Source organism: Miscanthus floridulus, chromosome 14 (genome assembly GCF_019320115.1).
Source record: "Miscanthus floridulus cultivar M001 chromosome 14, ASM1932011v1, whole genome shotgun sequence".
NCBI classification, from domain to species: Eukaryota; Viridiplantae; Streptophyta; class Magnoliopsida; order Poales; family Poaceae; genus Miscanthus; species Miscanthus floridulus.
In genome coordinates, this window is record NC_089593.1 from 4,677,070 (window position 1) to 4,694,553 (window position 17,484).

At 45.6% G+C, this 17,484-nt stretch overlaps 2 protein-coding genes across 2 annotated transcripts; both read left to right on the top strand.

Moving 5' to 3' along the window:
• Positions 1-1,917: 1,917 nt before the first annotated feature.
• Positions 1,918-4,835, top strand: LOC136505348 (uncharacterized). Its single transcript, XM_066500495.1, has 2 exons — positions 1,918-2,324; positions 3,649-4,835. Exons 1-2 carry the CDS (start codon positions 2,309-2,311, stop codon positions 4,497-4,499), a joined length of 867 nt encoding a protein of 288 aa, XP_066356592.1. The 5' UTR covers positions 1,918-2,308; the 3' UTR covers positions 4,500-4,835.
• Positions 4,836-8,068: 3,233 nt separating this feature from the next.
• LOC136505347 (cold and drought-regulated protein CORA-like) lies at positions 8,069-11,953 on the top strand. Its single transcript, XM_066500494.1, has 2 exons — positions 8,069-8,742; positions 10,915-11,953. Exons 1-2 carry the CDS (start codon positions 8,652-8,654, stop codon positions 11,616-11,618), a joined length of 795 nt encoding a protein of 264 aa, XP_066356591.1. The 5' UTR covers positions 8,069-8,651; the 3' UTR covers positions 11,619-11,953.
• The last annotated feature ends 5,531 nt before the right edge of the window (positions 11,954-17,484 follow it).

Genomic DNA, 17,484 nt, shown 5'->3' on the forward strand with positions numbered 1-17,484 from the left:
ATCCTACTTTGCAAGAATGCAAAGGGAAGTTTAAATCTGAATTTGCCATGGTTATCCATCGAGCAAAGAGCTGAGGGCACACTTCACGCAAATTGAAAACTGACTACAATCTTTCTGTAACTCTTGATTGTTTTCTCTCTCTCTTCTGTTCTCTGTACTATGTTTAGTTTCCCTTTTTTTATTAATATATAATTTGTAGGGAGCCTTTCCCCTCTGGTTTCATAAAAAAAACATTAGGAATTTTTTATAGGATTTCTAGAACATTGGATTTATCTACATAAACCATTTAATTTATTTACGTGAAATAATTTTTCTTCAGCCGGAACGTAAAAAAATTTGACTGATGCTTAAATAAATAATCAGTCAACTCTCAAAAAGGACAAAATCATCAAAACTACAACTATTTCCTTATGCTGAGTCCCGGAACATTTGGTTTGTGTATGTAGAACAGTTAATTGCTTTGCTCAGAACAATCTTCTCATCACTAATTTGACTGCTGCTTAAGCAGAAAATCAGGCGGTTAATGAGGAGCAAATCTGATATTCTTTTCCAGCTATACAAGGATATACTAGAACCTTTTTTTTTACTACAACCTGAAAGCTAGTACTCTACGGATGCATGATAATTTGGGATAAAATTCAAATGGCAGATGTGTAAATATGAGTACCGCATCTACTGTTCCGTACGTGTCGCAGTGTAGAGGCGTTACCAGCCACAAGTTTAGTTGCGTGTGGGCCCAAGAAAATATCAAAACAACTTGTGAAAAAAAAGAAAAGAAAAACGTGGGAGGCTCCAGAAGCTCCCGTCCACTCGTTTCCCTCGCACGTTCCGCACCGATGCTCACTTTGGTTATGCGTCGTTGTCGCCGGCTCGCCGCACCTGCCACCGCAAATCCAATCCGAATCACCACCCCATACAGAGCTCCTCTCCCGCAGCTCCTCCCCAGTCCCCATCTAGCCCTCCTCCTTCGCGCGTGGTTGGCAGCGCAACCCCGGCCCACGCGTGGAGGCACAGGATGCGGCGGCGTCGCGTGGAGACGCCACCGCCACGGGTGGGCTCTGCTACGCTGTCGCGCAGAGGCTGGGCCACGCCACGCCGTCACCACGCAGGAGTTTCGTGCCGCCATCGCGCAGGAGCAGCAGCTGGACCTCGCCAGGCCGCCACTGTGCATGGGTTCCGAGCAGCCGTCGCGCGGTGGCTGGACCTCGCAACGCCGCCACACGGGCTCAGCTCCGGTCGATGGAGCCCCGTCCCGGCTGCCACGGCAACGCGACTGGCACAGGCAAGACGCGACTGCCGCTCGACGCAGGGGCTCGGCTCCGGCCGGCGGGAGCCACGGCAACGCGGGTGCGCGCGGGCGGAAAGAGCTCGTCCTCGTCGGCATGGAAGACGGAGGTGAGGCCCGACGTCGATGGTGGCAGGCGGCCTCGACGCCCCATGGTCGTCAGGGGGCCGGAGCCGACGCGCCGCCGGCGGCCAGAGAAAAAAGAAAGCTGTGTGAGAGCGCGAGGGAGTAGCGTGACCGTGTGGTGGGACGGGTCACGGGAGGAAGGGGCTGATATTTATAGGAGCATTTTTGTAATTTTACATGCACCTTGGTTAACATACCCGGTCCTAGACGGAGGAAGTAGTGCTATCCAAATTCCAACAGCAGAGCAGAGCAGACTCGTCCGGAATGTTTGCACCGCTAGTGGTTACCCAACGGTAGGCTGACTTCTCCCCCAGCTGACGTGGGCCCATCCCAAAAGAGAGGAGGAGACAGGAGAGGCGCTCCCCCACTCACACTGCCAGTGGCGGACTGAAGAGCAACTGAAGGAGCTGCCCGCCGCCGCCCATTGCGCCGCCGCTGGGTTAAGGAGGGACAGAGACAGAGGGAGAGAGAGGGTGGCGGTGGCGGTGGCGGTGAGAGCGGCGGGGCCAACCCACCGGCTGCCCCGCTAGGGGAGAGGCGCGGACGGACGGGCGGCCCGCAGGGGTCCTTCCCGCGGCTCGCACCCCGGTGTCGCGGCGGAGGAGCGTACTCCTGCGCGCCGTCGTCACCACCGGGGCCCCGCCTCCTCGCGGCGCGCGGGTGTGGGTCCTGGCCGGCGGCAGCAGATCCCGCCGGGACCGGGCGGGTGCAGCCAGCGGCGGATCCCGCGGGGGCCGCGCGGGTGGAGCCAGCGTCCGCGGATCTGGCGGCGGGGGGGATCGCGACGAGGTGGAGCGGCGGCGCCACCAGGGCGGCAGCACGGGGAGAGCCCGAGCCGCGCGAAGACCGCTGCTACCACCACGGCAGCGCGAGTCGAGGTCGTCGGCGACGGTGTCCATGGCGGATGAACGAGGTACTTCCCGATCTACTGTGCTTCTTGACTCCACGACGGCGCGGCGGACCAGAATGCTTTGAAAAAGAAAATGATGTTCCAAATGACTATGATCCAGAAGCTTTGGTATAAATCTTTTACATCATCTATTAGAATCGCTTCGGAATAACAATTCTGACTAGTCACTTTTAGTATTCACTGCAGATTCCTGATCTGTGTGATCAAGTCTCTGATTTGATGCACCCTGATGAATTGTGGCTTTCAAGTCGAGTAATAAAACTTGTGTAGGAGATATAGACTTGCCTTTAGAAGCAATGCTGCCATTTTAGGGTCAAACTCTTTTGGCAAGAATTATGAACGCGCCCTTTATTTAGCATGCCATGTGTGTTGTGTAATTGAAGGGTGGGCCTGGTGTAAGCGGTAGAGTCTTACCACCTGTGACCGGAAGGTCTCGGGTTCGAGTCACGGTCTCCTCGCATTGCACAGGCGAGGGTAAGGCTTGCCACTGACACCCTTCCCCAGACCTCGCACAGAGCAGGAGCTCTCTGCACTGGGTACGCCCTTTTTTATGTGTGTTGTGTAATTGTATAATGTTTCCTGCACATCTTTGATTCATATGAATGAAAAGGAAATGAATGTTGGGTTTATATCCTATTGTATGAGGGCATATCATTGTGAGCCTGACTTATGAAATATAAACACTTTACAGCTATGGGCTTAGTAATCCTAGAATGTTGGGTTATATGTATCAACAACAACAACAAAGCTATGTTATAGCTTTTAGGGATGTGATTTTGGTTTTAAGGTTAGCGTTTTCTTTATTATTATTCTCGATAACCACAGGATTCATAGGAGCTACTTTAGATTGAGATTAAATATGAGTAAAACAAAAGATTGACCACAAATAACATAGTATTATGTTGCCACGTAACAAACACAGGAGCTACTCTGGGGGGCATATCTGCCTAGAAGGCACCTTGAATGACCACACAATAGCTTCTAAATTTATCTTTTGTTTTGGATGGATTCAGATGTTCTCCTCTGTGGTCGTAAACATGGAGGATTGTAACAAGCTTTATCTCTGGGGTATTCAGCTTCTACACGGTTACTGAACTAATTTGAAAATTTTGATAAAGAAAAGGCATTTTCTCTTCCAGGTTACTTGAACTAATCCTAAAATTTCAGTCTGATATCTTCCAAATCTGCACAGTGGAGCTATAAGAGAATTCTATTTATGTTTTCTTTTTCTTCCACTCTACTGAATCTGAATGCAATAATTTAGGGAATCTTTTGCCTTTCCGTGTTACCGCGCTGCTACCATTAATTCTTACACTCATATGTGCAGGAGACGGTCACTACCCAGTCCCATTATGGGAAAGGGAATTCTGCCGCCACGTTGGCGACATTAGTTGGGAGAGGTTCTGTGGAAACAAGCAATATGTTGGACCATTCCATAAACATGAGCCCTGGGATGATTCAGAGGCACTTGATTGTTTCCAGAACGCAAAGGCAAGGTTCTGGGCGAACTATCATGGCAAGCCTTGTGACATTCCTTTGCTGGACGACCCTGATTTGTACATCGACAAGGTCGACCACCAATGCAAACTCGACCCAGAGTTGGTTGCTGAGCTGGATAGTGTAGGGCTACCATTTGAGGATGATAATTCCGCCCCGGCCACAGGATGGGCCAACGCCGGGGCAGACAATAAGTGCACCCAGAACGGATCTGGAAACTGGGATGTCTTCATAGAAAAGCCGGCTGAAGTCAATAAGTGGGACTATGAGGCCAATCTTGCACCCAACACGACTTGGGGAGGCCAGGCCAATGTAGTAACACCTGAGGCTGTTTGGGGAGGCCAATCTTCCAATAAATGGGGCAATAATAGCAACACCAGCTGGGGCGCTCCTTTGGAAAAGCCGAGCTGGCGTGACTGTAGCAAGAACCACTACACACCCAACAACTGGAACAGCAACTTTCATGGCGGACCATCCAACAACAGGTACCAGCAGCCGGAGGATCCGAGCTACACTTCTGGATCTGGAAGGAAACGGAACGGCAGTGGCGGTGGTGGTGGCGGTGGGTACTTCAAGCAAAGGAACCAGGCCGAGGGCCAGCAGCAGAGGAGCGGCGGCTGGCAGCAAGACCAAAGAGGAAGGAACAGGCAGTGGCGTCCGGTGCACAACAGAGCTCCCTAAATTGGTCCGGACTCTTGATCTCATGAAGAGAATTGCAGGTGTCTTCTTTTGTGCAGTCTGCTGGCAAAGTGGTGCCTGTAAATAGATGTTTGTGGTTTGAGTTGTATGCTGCAGCTGCTGCTCTTCCGCAGCTGCGGCCTCAGTTTACTTCTGGAGTTCTGGTGTAATGTTAGTATTATGTTATACTGTTAATTAATGTGGGAGCGTGACAGTTCGGTGCAAAGATAGTCCATTTCTAACTCTGTTCATCTTCTTAGGGCACCCGCAATGGATAACTCATAAGTTAGCTCTAAGTATTCTTTTCATATTTTAATAGAAGAGAGGGAAAAGTTAGCTCTTTACCAAGAGCTAGGCTCATGCACACATTCCAAGATTATGTGACAATGTTATGGATCATGTAACTATATCATGTGGGCATATCCATGTTATGAGCTACGTGCTAAAAGTTAGCATTATTGAAGAAGTTGACTTAGAGCTAGCAACCAACTTATACCATTACGGGTGTAGAACGCGCTGGCGTACTGTCCAGCGGACCATGCATGCCTCCGGTTGCCACTTGCCACCTGTCCAGAAAGCCTATTTAGCACCTCCTTTAGAAAACGACTTGGGCTTTTGATTTTGGCCCTATTCACTTCTCTTACAAGCCGTACTATTTCAGCGAACAAACATTGTTTTTCTCTCACAATAAATCAATAAACAGTACTTTCCGTCATAGTTTTTCAGTAAAGCAAACAGGGCCTTTATTGAGGAAGCAGTTTTTTTTGGTAGAGCTGAAATCCTTTAAAAGTCATTTATCCGAATGGCTTCTTCTTTTTTTTTTCTGGGATGGGTGAAAGAAGTGGCAAAACTGCTTCTTCTATTTTTCTTTTCTAGAATGGATGAAAGAAATCAAACTTTTATAGTGGGTGTACGGTTGATTTATATGGTCTATTTCAATTTGTAATATGGTCGTTTGAAATGTAAAAAGATTATTATGAGAAAAAAATGAAAATTAACATAATTAACATTTTTCTTGTAGTTCAAAACTAGAAGAATGCCCCGCGCGTTGCTACGGAAATGATAGATGAAACTATACTATTCATATCTACTTATATAAACAAATAAATATCATAATACATGTTAGTGGATGATTTAGCACTCTTCGTGGACAAATAAATATAAGTTAGAATGATGTGTTTCGGTGATGTGAATTGCTTTAATGAAGACATGACGGCATGTGCTAGTGGATACTGATATGGACTGCTTGCATGACAAGATAGAATATTAGTGATGATTATAAAAATATAAAATACTAAAATAATACCCTATGCATTGTTGCAGGACTTTCTTATCTATAAAATTGTTGTTTATCACTATTTGCATGAGGTATACTGTCAAAACTAGTTAAGCTAATGGAAAAAATAAATAACACATTTAAATATTAAATCAAATTATAGAAGAATGTACGACCAAACCAATAGTACAATGTGGACGCTCTATATTTGATAGAATGAAAATATTAATTGCATTTAGTGGAAGGTGTTGTAGCACTTATTAGAGGTAAATGACATGTGTGTTTGCTTTTTATATATATATATATATATATATATATATATATATATATATATATATATATATATATATATATATATATATATATATTCTGCAGCTGGTCATAGAATAACTTATTCTGTGGCCACTTTGAGTTACGATAGTTACTATGCTAATTTACGAGACTACAGTAACTTTTTACTAAGTGATTTATTATAATATTATGGTAAATATTACCGTGAGTTGTAGTAACACGAGTATTGTAAATGCATATTCATGTTATCGTAAATTGGTACAAACATTATCGTAAATCAAGGTGGCTATAGAATAAGTTATTCTAGGGCCAGCTGCAGAACATTAATTTTATATATATATATATATATATATATATATATATATATATATATATATATATATATATATATATATAAAGCAAACACACATGTCATTTACCTCTAATAAGTGGATATAAAGCAAACATTATCGTAAATCAGCTGCAGAATAGCCTTACCCTATATATATATAGAGAGAAATACAGAATATTGATATAGATATGGATATAGATGAGGCACTTAGTGGAGTATGACACGTGGATAGTTTACATGCAAAGATTGAAAGATAGCGGGGTTTGCTTTTATAAGAGATATAGATATAGACATAAATCTAGATGAAAAATAAGATTAACTAATGGGTAAAATTAAATAAGATAAAAGAAAACATGGCCGATGATTAAGATATGACAAAGAGTAAATACAGGAGGTAAAAGCGATAGTGGGCGTGGGTGGTGATAATTTCTATGTAAATAATGTGAACTTGATGGGGCTTTTATAGAAAACACGGCCGTAGTTCTCCGCTGTATCCACCATGTTTTGTTTCATAATCACGCCACTCTTGAGACATGATGGGTTGACGAAGAGAAGAGAAATAGAGGATAGGAAGAACAATGTGAACGAGGAGGAAGATTGAGTTGCGGCCTATATATGCATGTTTGGCCTTAACAGCAAGTTCTGGCGTCAATTTTTGCTGCCAACCCCAGTTTGGACGCAGTAGCACCAGAGGATTAGAGGGCATGCGGGGAAAAAAAAAATGAAAGGCCAATTGAGTGGAGGGCAATGGCCATTTTCAGTCCGATGCTATTCAAAAGAAATAGACGGTATCAAGATGAAAAAAAAGGATTGGAACAATATTGTCACTAGTCTACTGAACTACTTCTCGTCTCAAAAAGAATGAAAATCTTGCTTCAGAGGAGTCAGTAGCGGGGTTTTGGTTCACAAGCACACCATAAAAGTAGCTGTTTTTTGAAAAGCAGCTTGGTTCTACCCGTTTAGTTGGCTTTCAGTTTTTTTTAAAAAAAAACAGAAACATTTTTCTAGAAGCTAAATCAAATACAGCCTAACCTGACGCACCTATCAATTTTGATCTTGAAAGTTTGAGACATGATGGGTTGGAGAAGAGAAGAGAATGGAAGACAAGAAGAGCAACGTGAACAAGAAGGAAGACGAGTTGTAGCCTATATATATGTGCATGTTTGGTCCCAACATCAAATTTTCTTACCAACACCAATTCGGACGGAGTGACAAGAGGACACGTAAAAAAATGGCCCGGTTCGTTTCGCTAAAATCTGACTTATGTTGATGAATTGTTGTAAGAGAAAAATCATGTTTATTCGCTAAAAAGTACGACTGAAGTAGTGTTTCACAACATGACGAAAATTAGAAGGCCAACTGGGTGGAGGGCAGTATGTATATTTTAATATGACAATATTTTGAAAGAAATACTTTCTCTGTCCCAAGATATACATGTCATATTGCTCAAAAAAAATATACATGTCATACGTCTAGAGTCAAACTTTGTTAACTTTGACTAAATATTTAAAAAAATATTAATCTTTATGATATGTAATAAGCATCATTATATTAAACATAGAATATATTTTATAATAAACTTATTTGGATATTCAAGTATTTAATACTAATTTTATAATAAACTTATTCCTCTTCTCCCTCCCCAATGGCCCAATCCCCCGCCGCTGCCCGCGCTAGGGTTTTACCGCCAATCTCTCACTCGCATCCGGGCGCCCGATCGGGATGGTGGTGGAGGCGGGGGACAGGACGCAGTCGCAAATGCGGCTCAACCACGCGGCGGCGGAGGGCGAAGCCGGCCTCCCGCCGCGGGCCCTCCTCGGCGGGGCATCTCGTCTCCACGCCGTCGACCACGTCCGTCCGTTCCCGTGTCCTCTGGCTCGCTTCCGACTTTCTCCGGAATCTCATCTCGCAAGGCACCGACCGACCCTTGGCCGATCGCCGCACGTTTCCGCTCCGGTTTCAGTTTCGGGCTCTCGGTGTCGTCTTCCTCGTGCCTCACGCGCTCGCCGCGCAGGCACCGCGCCACTCCGATTGCCTTTTCTGCACTCGCCTGCGCCGATATACTCACCCTCCACCTCCAGGATAGGCACTGGCATCACCGGAGCCCCCAGTATCGCACCACGAGGTGGTGTTCTGTGTGCGCTGAGCGGCGGATTCCGGTTGCTCGCCATTCGGGTGGCTCCGTCTGGTGCTGCCCAGCGCTCCGGCGATCAGTTCGTGGAGTTGGGGCGGGGTGCTCCTCCTCTTACTCCTCACGATGGCGGCCTCGAACCTGTCGAGGGACGTGGATGGCCACGGTGACAACTCCGGCGGCACTTCGCTTCCTCCTCTGCCTCGGCCTGATAACGGTACGGACGGATTCCTCTCCCTCTGAACCCGATGTTCCGATTTGGGTGTTATCATCGGTAATCTGTTGGGTTGCGATCGGATTTGAACTTACTCGATATCTAGATCTAGTCCTTGTTCTTTGTTTGTCAGATGATTTGGATACCGATTCAAGCTCAGGATCAGAGTTATTACTGGTTAAATAAACTTGCCTGTTGCTGTAGGCTTTCTCATGTATATGAACTGTTCTTTCCTCTGCACGATGAGACGCCAGAAATGTTATCTTTGCATGATTATCACATCTATTGGGGATATCCATTTCTTTTTTGGGGAATAGGAATTGGGAGGGCACTGCAATTGCGAGATAGCACTATAGCAGTGTTGTACTTGTACAGGTGGGGATTCAAAACATCTATTCGAACACAGTCCTGTCTGCAACTCTGCACAGTGCATAGTATTTTGAGGATGCATAGAACTGCTAGTATCCGTTATGTGCCACGTTCAATTTCAAATATTGAAATGCTTGTTGCGCGCCATGGATTCAATGGCTGGGATCTTCTGGATCCATGGCTCACTTCGCGCCTTTCGCACCATCTTTGATTTATGTACTTTGTCATGTTGTGCACTTTGTCATAACGCCTACTTGCTTGTTCTGTCCTGAGTAATAAGTAACCGATGTCCATTGACATATCGAATACGACTGCCAATGGAATTACTGACTACAATTGGTCCCACGCATGGTGTCTGTACCTTTTTTTTTTCAGGTAACAATATGACCTCAAAGTTATGATATGCTGTAAGACACATTTTCACTTTTTTCTTACTAATTATATTATCATTAAATGAACGACACAATGGTTCCTCTTGTGTAGGAGGTAGATACTTACCTTTAGAAGCAATGTTGCCATTTCTGGATCAAACTCTTGTGTCAAGAATTATGAGTGTGTCCCCATATTTAGCACGTGACGTGTATAACTGTCTGATGTTTCCTGCACACCCTTGATCCTCATTCATATGAATGACGAGTAAGTGGAAGACCATCCATAAAATTGATGAGTTTATATCCTAATCTGGAGTGTTGTAAGAGGACATAGCACCTTGCAGCTATAGGCTCAGAAGCTAGTAATCCTAGGATGTTGGGTTATATGGATAAGCTAAGTTTTACCCTTTGCGGAAATGGTTTTGGTTTTAAGTTTAGGGTTTTCCTTATCATTCTGGATAACCACAAGATTTGTGCGAATTTTGGGAAACTTAATGTTCCTTGCCCACTATGATTTTATCTATCTTTTTCCGAGCTATTAGGATAGGCACCCAACTTTAGGTGTTGGAACCAAAATAAAGTTACAGCACAACATCATAGCACCAGAACATCGACATAGTGGGAAATTGTTCTTCTAACAGAGCAAGCACGTGAAAGATAGAACCTTGGGCTTGTTTCTTGCCATCATACCTTTTTCTTTTCTTTTCTTGATCTTCTTCCTTTGAACTGCATTTCGATTTTCCAGTTTCAGTATTGGAAACTTCTCATTGCCATTAATTTCTTACATCATGGCTGCCTGGGTGGGTTTCATTAGCTATTTCAGTGTAATTGTCCACTTTTGTTTCTAAAATATTGGAAGAGTTTGTTGTAGTTGTTTATTTATCATTTTTTAGAACAAAATGGTCTGCACCATTTCTCAACTGAAACAAGCATTACTGGTGCAGAGGTCAGCATATCTTGGAAACAACAATCCCTTCTGGTAATTAGAGAGCGGCACACGGCCAACATGTAAAGCTAGCACCGCCAATGAAATTATAATGACAGGACATCATCTTTTTGTTTTCTCAGATATTAATGTAACAAGCACAAGAGCTTGTTTGGCTACTTATCTGTCTAGACGACACCTTGAGTGACCACATAGTAGCTTCTAAATGCATCTTTCTTTATGGATCAATTCAAATATTCGCTGCAGTCATAAACATGGATGATTGTAACAATTTTTATCTCTGGGCTATTTTGTTTACTGAACTAATTTTAAAATTTCAGTCTGGTATCTTCCAAATTCGCATGGTGGAATACTAATCAATATAGCTATAAGACAATTCTATTTATGTTCTTCCAGATTGCTGAATGCAATACATCAGGGAATCTTTTGTCTTTCTGCATTGCCATTCTGCTACCATGAATTCTGATACCCATTTTTTCATATGCGCAGGAGACAATGTCCGCCCAGTCCCATTGTGGGAAAGAGAATTCTGCCGTAACGCTTATGACATTCCCTGGGAGACCTTCTGCGAAAACAAGCGATTTATTGGATTAAACAGAAACGTCATGGACTGGGATGATTCAGAAGCGTTCAAGAATTTCGAGGAGGCAAAGGAAAGGTTCAGGGCAAAATATTTTGGCAAAGGTGGAGCAAACAACAGTAACAATAACTTCCATGGAGGTGGATCATCTAGCAATTGGCACCAGCAGGGGGTGGATCCAGGCCACACGTCATCCGGGACTGGAAGGATGCTGATCGGCGGTGGCACGATGTGGATGAGTGGCGCCTTCACTGGCGGTGCCATGAAGTGGAATGGTGGTGGTGGCAGAGGCAATGGCACTGGCAGGAACTGGAATGTTGGCAGCGGCGGTGGTGGCGGCAGCGGCAATGGCAATGGCAATGGCAGTGGCAGGAACCGGAATGGTGGCGGTGGCAGTAGCAGCAATTGGAATTGTTTTGGCCGCGGCAATCAAAGGAAGCAGCACGAGGGGCAACACCAGCTGAGGAACGGCGGTGGCATCCAGAGGAACCAGGACGAGGGGCGGCACCAGATGAGGAGTGGCGGCCGGCAGCAGCAGGGCCAGGGGAGGATGAAGATGGAGTGGCGTCTGGTGCAGCACAACAGGGCTCCCAAAGATGACCCTGCCGCTTGATCTCGCAGGTGGTTTGTTTGTGCAGCCTGTGTTGGGCTGGGCTGCTGCTGGCAGAACTGGTGCCCGTAAATACAGAGGATCTGCTGCTGGCAAAGCGGTGCCTGTAATAGATGATTGTTTGTTTGAGTTGTATGCTGCAGCTGCGGCCTTAGTTTACTTCTGGTGTAATGTCATTATGTTATAATGTTAATTAATGTGGGAGCATGACAGTTTGGTGTATGGGTACTTAAACCCAAAATGGGTAGCAAGAGACCCAAAATCAGCCTTCAATAGAGTATCTATACGGGAGACCTGTTTTGGGTTGTCTGAGAGACACAACCCAAATATGGACATCCTCTTTGCTGGAAACCTATTTGTAGAAATGATTCTTTTTTGGGTCTTGTTGTTGGAGAAGATGTCGAATATATATTGAACCTTTTGCCTGTAGCGCTATCTAAAGGACGAATGAGTCTTGTATTTTGGGTGTTATCGTCGAAGATAGCCTTACTAACTCTGTTCATCTTTTCAGTGTAGTGTAGAACGCGCCGGCGTAGGGTCCGGCTGTAGGGACCACGCCGATCCGCACACAAATCTTGAAGCCGCGACATCAGGAGAGGAAAACCAATTTAACGAAGAAAACAACTTCGGCTTTTGACCATTGGTAGTGCTGAACTCGTTTAAAAAACATTTGGCAAAATTGCTTCTTCAATTTTCTCTTCTGGAATGGGTGAAAGAAATGGCAAAACTTCTTCTGTTTTCTTTTGTGGAAGTCAAAGTTTGAAGTGGGTGTGCATACGATTTATATCAGTTGTAATATAGTTGTTTGAATTGAACAAAGATGATTATGAGATAAAAATGAAAATTAATCCATAATTAATGGTTTCCCTGTAATTAAAAATGAGAGGAAAAATGATTAACCGATGATTAAGATTAAATAAGAGTAAAAGAAAACATTGACCGATGATTAAGATTACATCTCTACTCAAACTATCCTAGGCAGTGACGGATGCACGATGCGGGATAAGGGGGGGCTAAAACAATGGAGATGTTGATTTGCATGAAGATTTAATGGTGAAATCAAGCTTTTGCTACAGTGATTAGGCTTGAAATCAAGAAATTAGGGGGGGCTGAAGCCCCCCCAGCCCCCCCTTTGGATCCGCCGCTGATCCTAGGTACACTAAAAAATCATCCCCGCTGAGGAGCCCAACCATTATGCACCAAAAAAAATTATACCTAGAAAATCGTCTTCATTAAGTGCTAACAACCATCGTTCAAGAGGCTTCAACTCAATCTAAGGGCCACGGTTCTTTGTATCAACGCCAGGCTTCAACGCTCCTGCCCCCCGCGTCCGCGCGCAACGCCTCAACTCGTTCAGGGTTTGATTCCCTTCCCCGCTCTCGGCGCCTCTTTTACTTTCTTCTAAAAAAAGGAAATAAACGTCCGGCTTCTTGGAGCGCGCGGGAGAAACTTGCGGCGGCGGCGGGCACGCGGGGGAAGAGAGAGAGCGGGAGAGTTGGGCCTACGAGGTTGGCGGAGCCGCCGAGGGCCCGAGGAGACAACTAGGACGGCAGGCATGCGGGCGAAGAGAGAGCGAGAGAGTTGGGCCTGCGAGGTTGGCGAAGCCGCTGATGTCCGATGGCGGAGCCATGATTTGAACGTTGGATACTCCATTGGTGAGCCACTGCTCAGTCGCTGCCTCCAGCCTCCTGACCGCTGCGTGCCAACGCTGGCCGTCGCGTAGACGCAGCCTTGGCATAGAGGCCACGCTCTGTCGGGAGCCTCCGATGTCGGCAATGCCGCCACCACATCGCGTCCGGTCGGCTAGGGTTAGAGATCTAGGAATGGGGATTATAGAATTGCCTCGTAGTCATGATTCGCTCACTCGCACAAGAGAATACTTTGTTATATATTTATACATACTAGTAGTAAAAAACGGATGAAAGAATTTCTTCTCTATTTACATGATTTCTGTTGCCTTTAGGAGTTCTAAAAGAAATAAAGATATACTTGGACTTGATTTCCACGGTGATACATGCTTCGACGTGGCAAGGAGTTTGGAAGCAAGATATGATATGGACTTGGATATTTGATGGGAAAACTTTTGAGTCAATAAGTAGGTGGATTGAAAAATAAATAATTAGGTTCTGATTTGTAGAACAACAAAACAGACCAGACTCGGCAAGAAACAACCGAACAAACATAGAAACTGATGGAAAAAAGAATATAGGAGGGATAGACTAGACAAAAGAAATAAGAAAGAAATTTTAGCTCTTTGACATAGAATATATAAATATATTTGGTATAGTAGATATAGATAAGTATACATATATATACTTAAGAGTACACAAAAAAGTTGGGTATTCCTGACGTCGAGTCGCAGGCGAGCTCAGCATGTCCGGCAAGCTCGGGCATGGGCATGCGATGCAAGCTCGGGGCCGGAGAGCCGGAGAGGAGTGGCCCCGCTCGAGCAGGCGGCCGGCGAGCAGCAGCCACGACCAAGCGCGCAGCCAAGTAGCCGCGCGTCGGTCGAGCAGCTGCCGCGGCAAGAACGGTCGAGCAATGCAAGCAGCATCCCAGGAGAGCGCGTCGGCGGCCGGGCGGCGAGCGCACGGCATGGGGCGTAGTGATGCCGCGTTCGCAAGTGCTTACAACATGCTCGACGAAATGACTGAGAGGTGAAAGAGCAGATACCTTTTTGTCCGAGTAGTTACTTAAAATATTACTGTATTTAATATAGAGGGTTAAAAAAATTCCATGCTTGGCGTATAATGCTAAGTATATTTCTAGTGGGTTCGTGAAAAATTATGCAGATGGTGGAAACATTTTAGAAAGCGTCGTCTTGGATGATAGTGTTTATTTTTCTTTTTGAAAGACCTGGTAACCTGCGGAAATGTTGTCCTGTTTTTGTTTTGAGAACCTTGGCCTTTGGGGCTCGGTTTCCACGGCTCTGCGTGCTGCCCACTCTCCAGACCACTCCTCTCCTAGCCTTCTACAGCTTTACGCTCGGCGGAGGAGTGGAGACGACAGAGGAGACCGTGAAGGAAGCGAAGGGAACCGGGGTGGCGTAGCCTCGCGGGCGCGAACTCCGCCGCGGACTCACCCTCTCCTTCATGGCAGGCGGCGAGGCCCAGTCGAGAAGAAGGAGCATGCCCTGAGGCTGACGAGCAGGGTCCGCTCGTTAGTGACAAAGACTAACAACAGCTGCTCAACCAAGGGTGTTGTGAAATTTATACTAGCCAAAAGCTACTTTTGATAAAGAAACGAAGAATAGTAGATTTTTTCTCTCACCACCTAGAGAGGCTACACATGTTTTTCTAGCCTTGTAGAACTGGTAATTTCTCATATACAACTCTCTAAAATGTATGAGGTATGAAGGTGTTGGATTTTTTTTAATCAGAGGTGAGACCTTGCTCTTATAGGTGCATATACTCTCGCCTTGTTCGCTTGGTTTGTAAACCGTACTTTTTCAGCCAACGAATATTATTTTTCTCTCATAACAAATCAGCCAACAATACTTTCAGTCATGGCTTATCAGCCAAGCGAACAGAGCATTTGAATGCCACTTTTTGCGGTGAAGATAGCAACATAGTGCTTGTTTGGGGCTAATGGCAAAAAAGTTTCATGCAATGTATTGTTGTCATAGCGAAACACTGAACCTCCACTGCTACAAAAATAGCTTTGACAGAACACAATTAGCTAAGTACTTCAAATTTGATAGAATTAACTCTGAATTTAATGGGACCCGTAGTGTTAGCACGGGCCAATATATTAGTACGAGAAAGAATCAAATACATGGGGGAAAACGATAGTGAGAGAGGTCTGAGGGTGCTAAGGGGGTGATAATTTCTATGTAAATAACAACGGTAATGCTTTCTAGGGCGTCCGTCCTATATCCAGACGCTATGCCTCGCTCCGCTCGCTGCTGTGGCCTTCTCACACCGCGTGCCCCACCCTGTGTCGCTCGCTCGCTTGATCCTTGCTCTCGCTCGTCGCACGCCCACCTACGCTGCTTGCTCCTCGCTCCTCTCCCGCCCGTCGAGCACCCCACCTGCTCCTCGCTTCAGCTATGCGCCGCGTCGCCCGCTCGATCGAGCCAAGGCCGGTGCTTTTGCTAGTGGTGGTGGTGGTGGTGGTGGTGGTGCGCCACCGCTTGCCGCTGGATCCCACCCCTACCACCTGAATTGACCTGCCCCGGCCTTTTCCTCCTCTACGTTGTAAATGTATGATTCAAGTGTTCAGATGTTTCAAAGGTATGTTGTAAAAGTAGATCGGGATGTTGCACATATTGCATATTTTGCAAGTGTTTTCAGAGGTATGTTGCAAGCGTTTGTTCAAAATGTTTTAGACGTATGTTGCAGCAAGTGTTTTATCTGGATGTTGCATATGTTTCACACATATATTGTAAGTGTTTTATTTAGATGTTGCATATGTTTCACACACATGTTGCAAGTGTTTTATCTGGATGTTGCATATGTTTCACACATATGTTGCAACAGTATGTTTTATCTGTGTCAAACGTATGTTGCTGCAAGTGTTTCACGGGGGTATGGTGAGTGATGGGTGCACAGCCCAGGCGCTGGGGGATGGGGCGCGGCGAGCTAGGGCTGGGGGATGGGGCACGCGAGTGAAAGCTCTAGTTTGGTCTTGGTGAATTGATGAAATCCTAAGTGCTAACCTAGTTCATTTAAGTGATCATGAGATAGGTAGCATTATTCCAAGTGGTGAAGCAACGGTGAAGATCATGATGATGGTGATGCCATGGTGATGATCAAGTGCTTGGACTTTGAAAAGAAGAAAGAGAAAAACAAAAAGCTCAAGGCAAAGGTAAAACTTGATAGGAGCTTTTTTGTTTTGGTGATCGAGACACTTAGTGAGTGTGATCATATTTAGGATCGATAGTCATACTATTAAGAGGGGTGAAACTCGTATCAAAATGCAGTTATCAAAGTGCCACTAGATGCTCTAACTCATTGCATTTGCATTTAGGATCTAGTGGAAAGCCAACACCCTTGAAAATGTTTGTGAAAATATGCTCACACACGTGCACAAGGTGATATACTTGGTGGTTGGCACATTTGATCAAGGGTGGTGAAGTTTGGGGTCAAAAGGAGGAGTTTCGTATTGACCGGACTCTACCTTGGGCAGTGACCGGACTCTGACCCCGCGTCTGGTCAGTAGCGCGCAGTGAAGGCCGCCCTCGGTCCTTTAACCGGGCGCTGAGAAGAAAGAGGACCAGACATGCAGGAGGTGCATCCAGTCGGGTGATGACGTATGCTGCCGAAAGCATCTAAACAGGCCAGTAAGGACCGGACTCTTGTCCACGTCCGGTCGCCTATGATCGGACGCATTCGATCGAGAAAATGCGGCTCTGGATGCTCTCTGGAAGTGACCAGACTCCACTGTAAGGAAAATGGACCCTAGGTCCATTTACTTTGGATTTTGGTGTTTGATGACCAACACAACCAAATTGGACTAATGAATTTGCAAGTGATTGTTTTGTAGTTCAATAGGGTGCAAGACGTGACTTGGACGAATGCGACATGATGATTCGATGATCAACACCACAAACAAGACCTTAGGAGCACAAGAGAAGACCCAAGATGTCAAACAAAGTCCAAGCACGAAGATAGGAACCAAGTCATACGCAAGATCACGAAGAAACGAGTTCATAGAAGTGACCAGACGCTGAATGAAAGTGACCAGACGCTCCGATCAATGGCTTGGCAACAACAGCAACGATCGGACCCTAGATCGGACACTGGTGGTAAACCGACCGGACGTAGGACAACAGCGTCCGATCGAGTACAGAGAGGTTCTAGAGCAGCGAACTTGCGACCGGACATGTTTGGTAGCAAGTGACCAGACGCTGGTAGCGTCCGATCAGTTG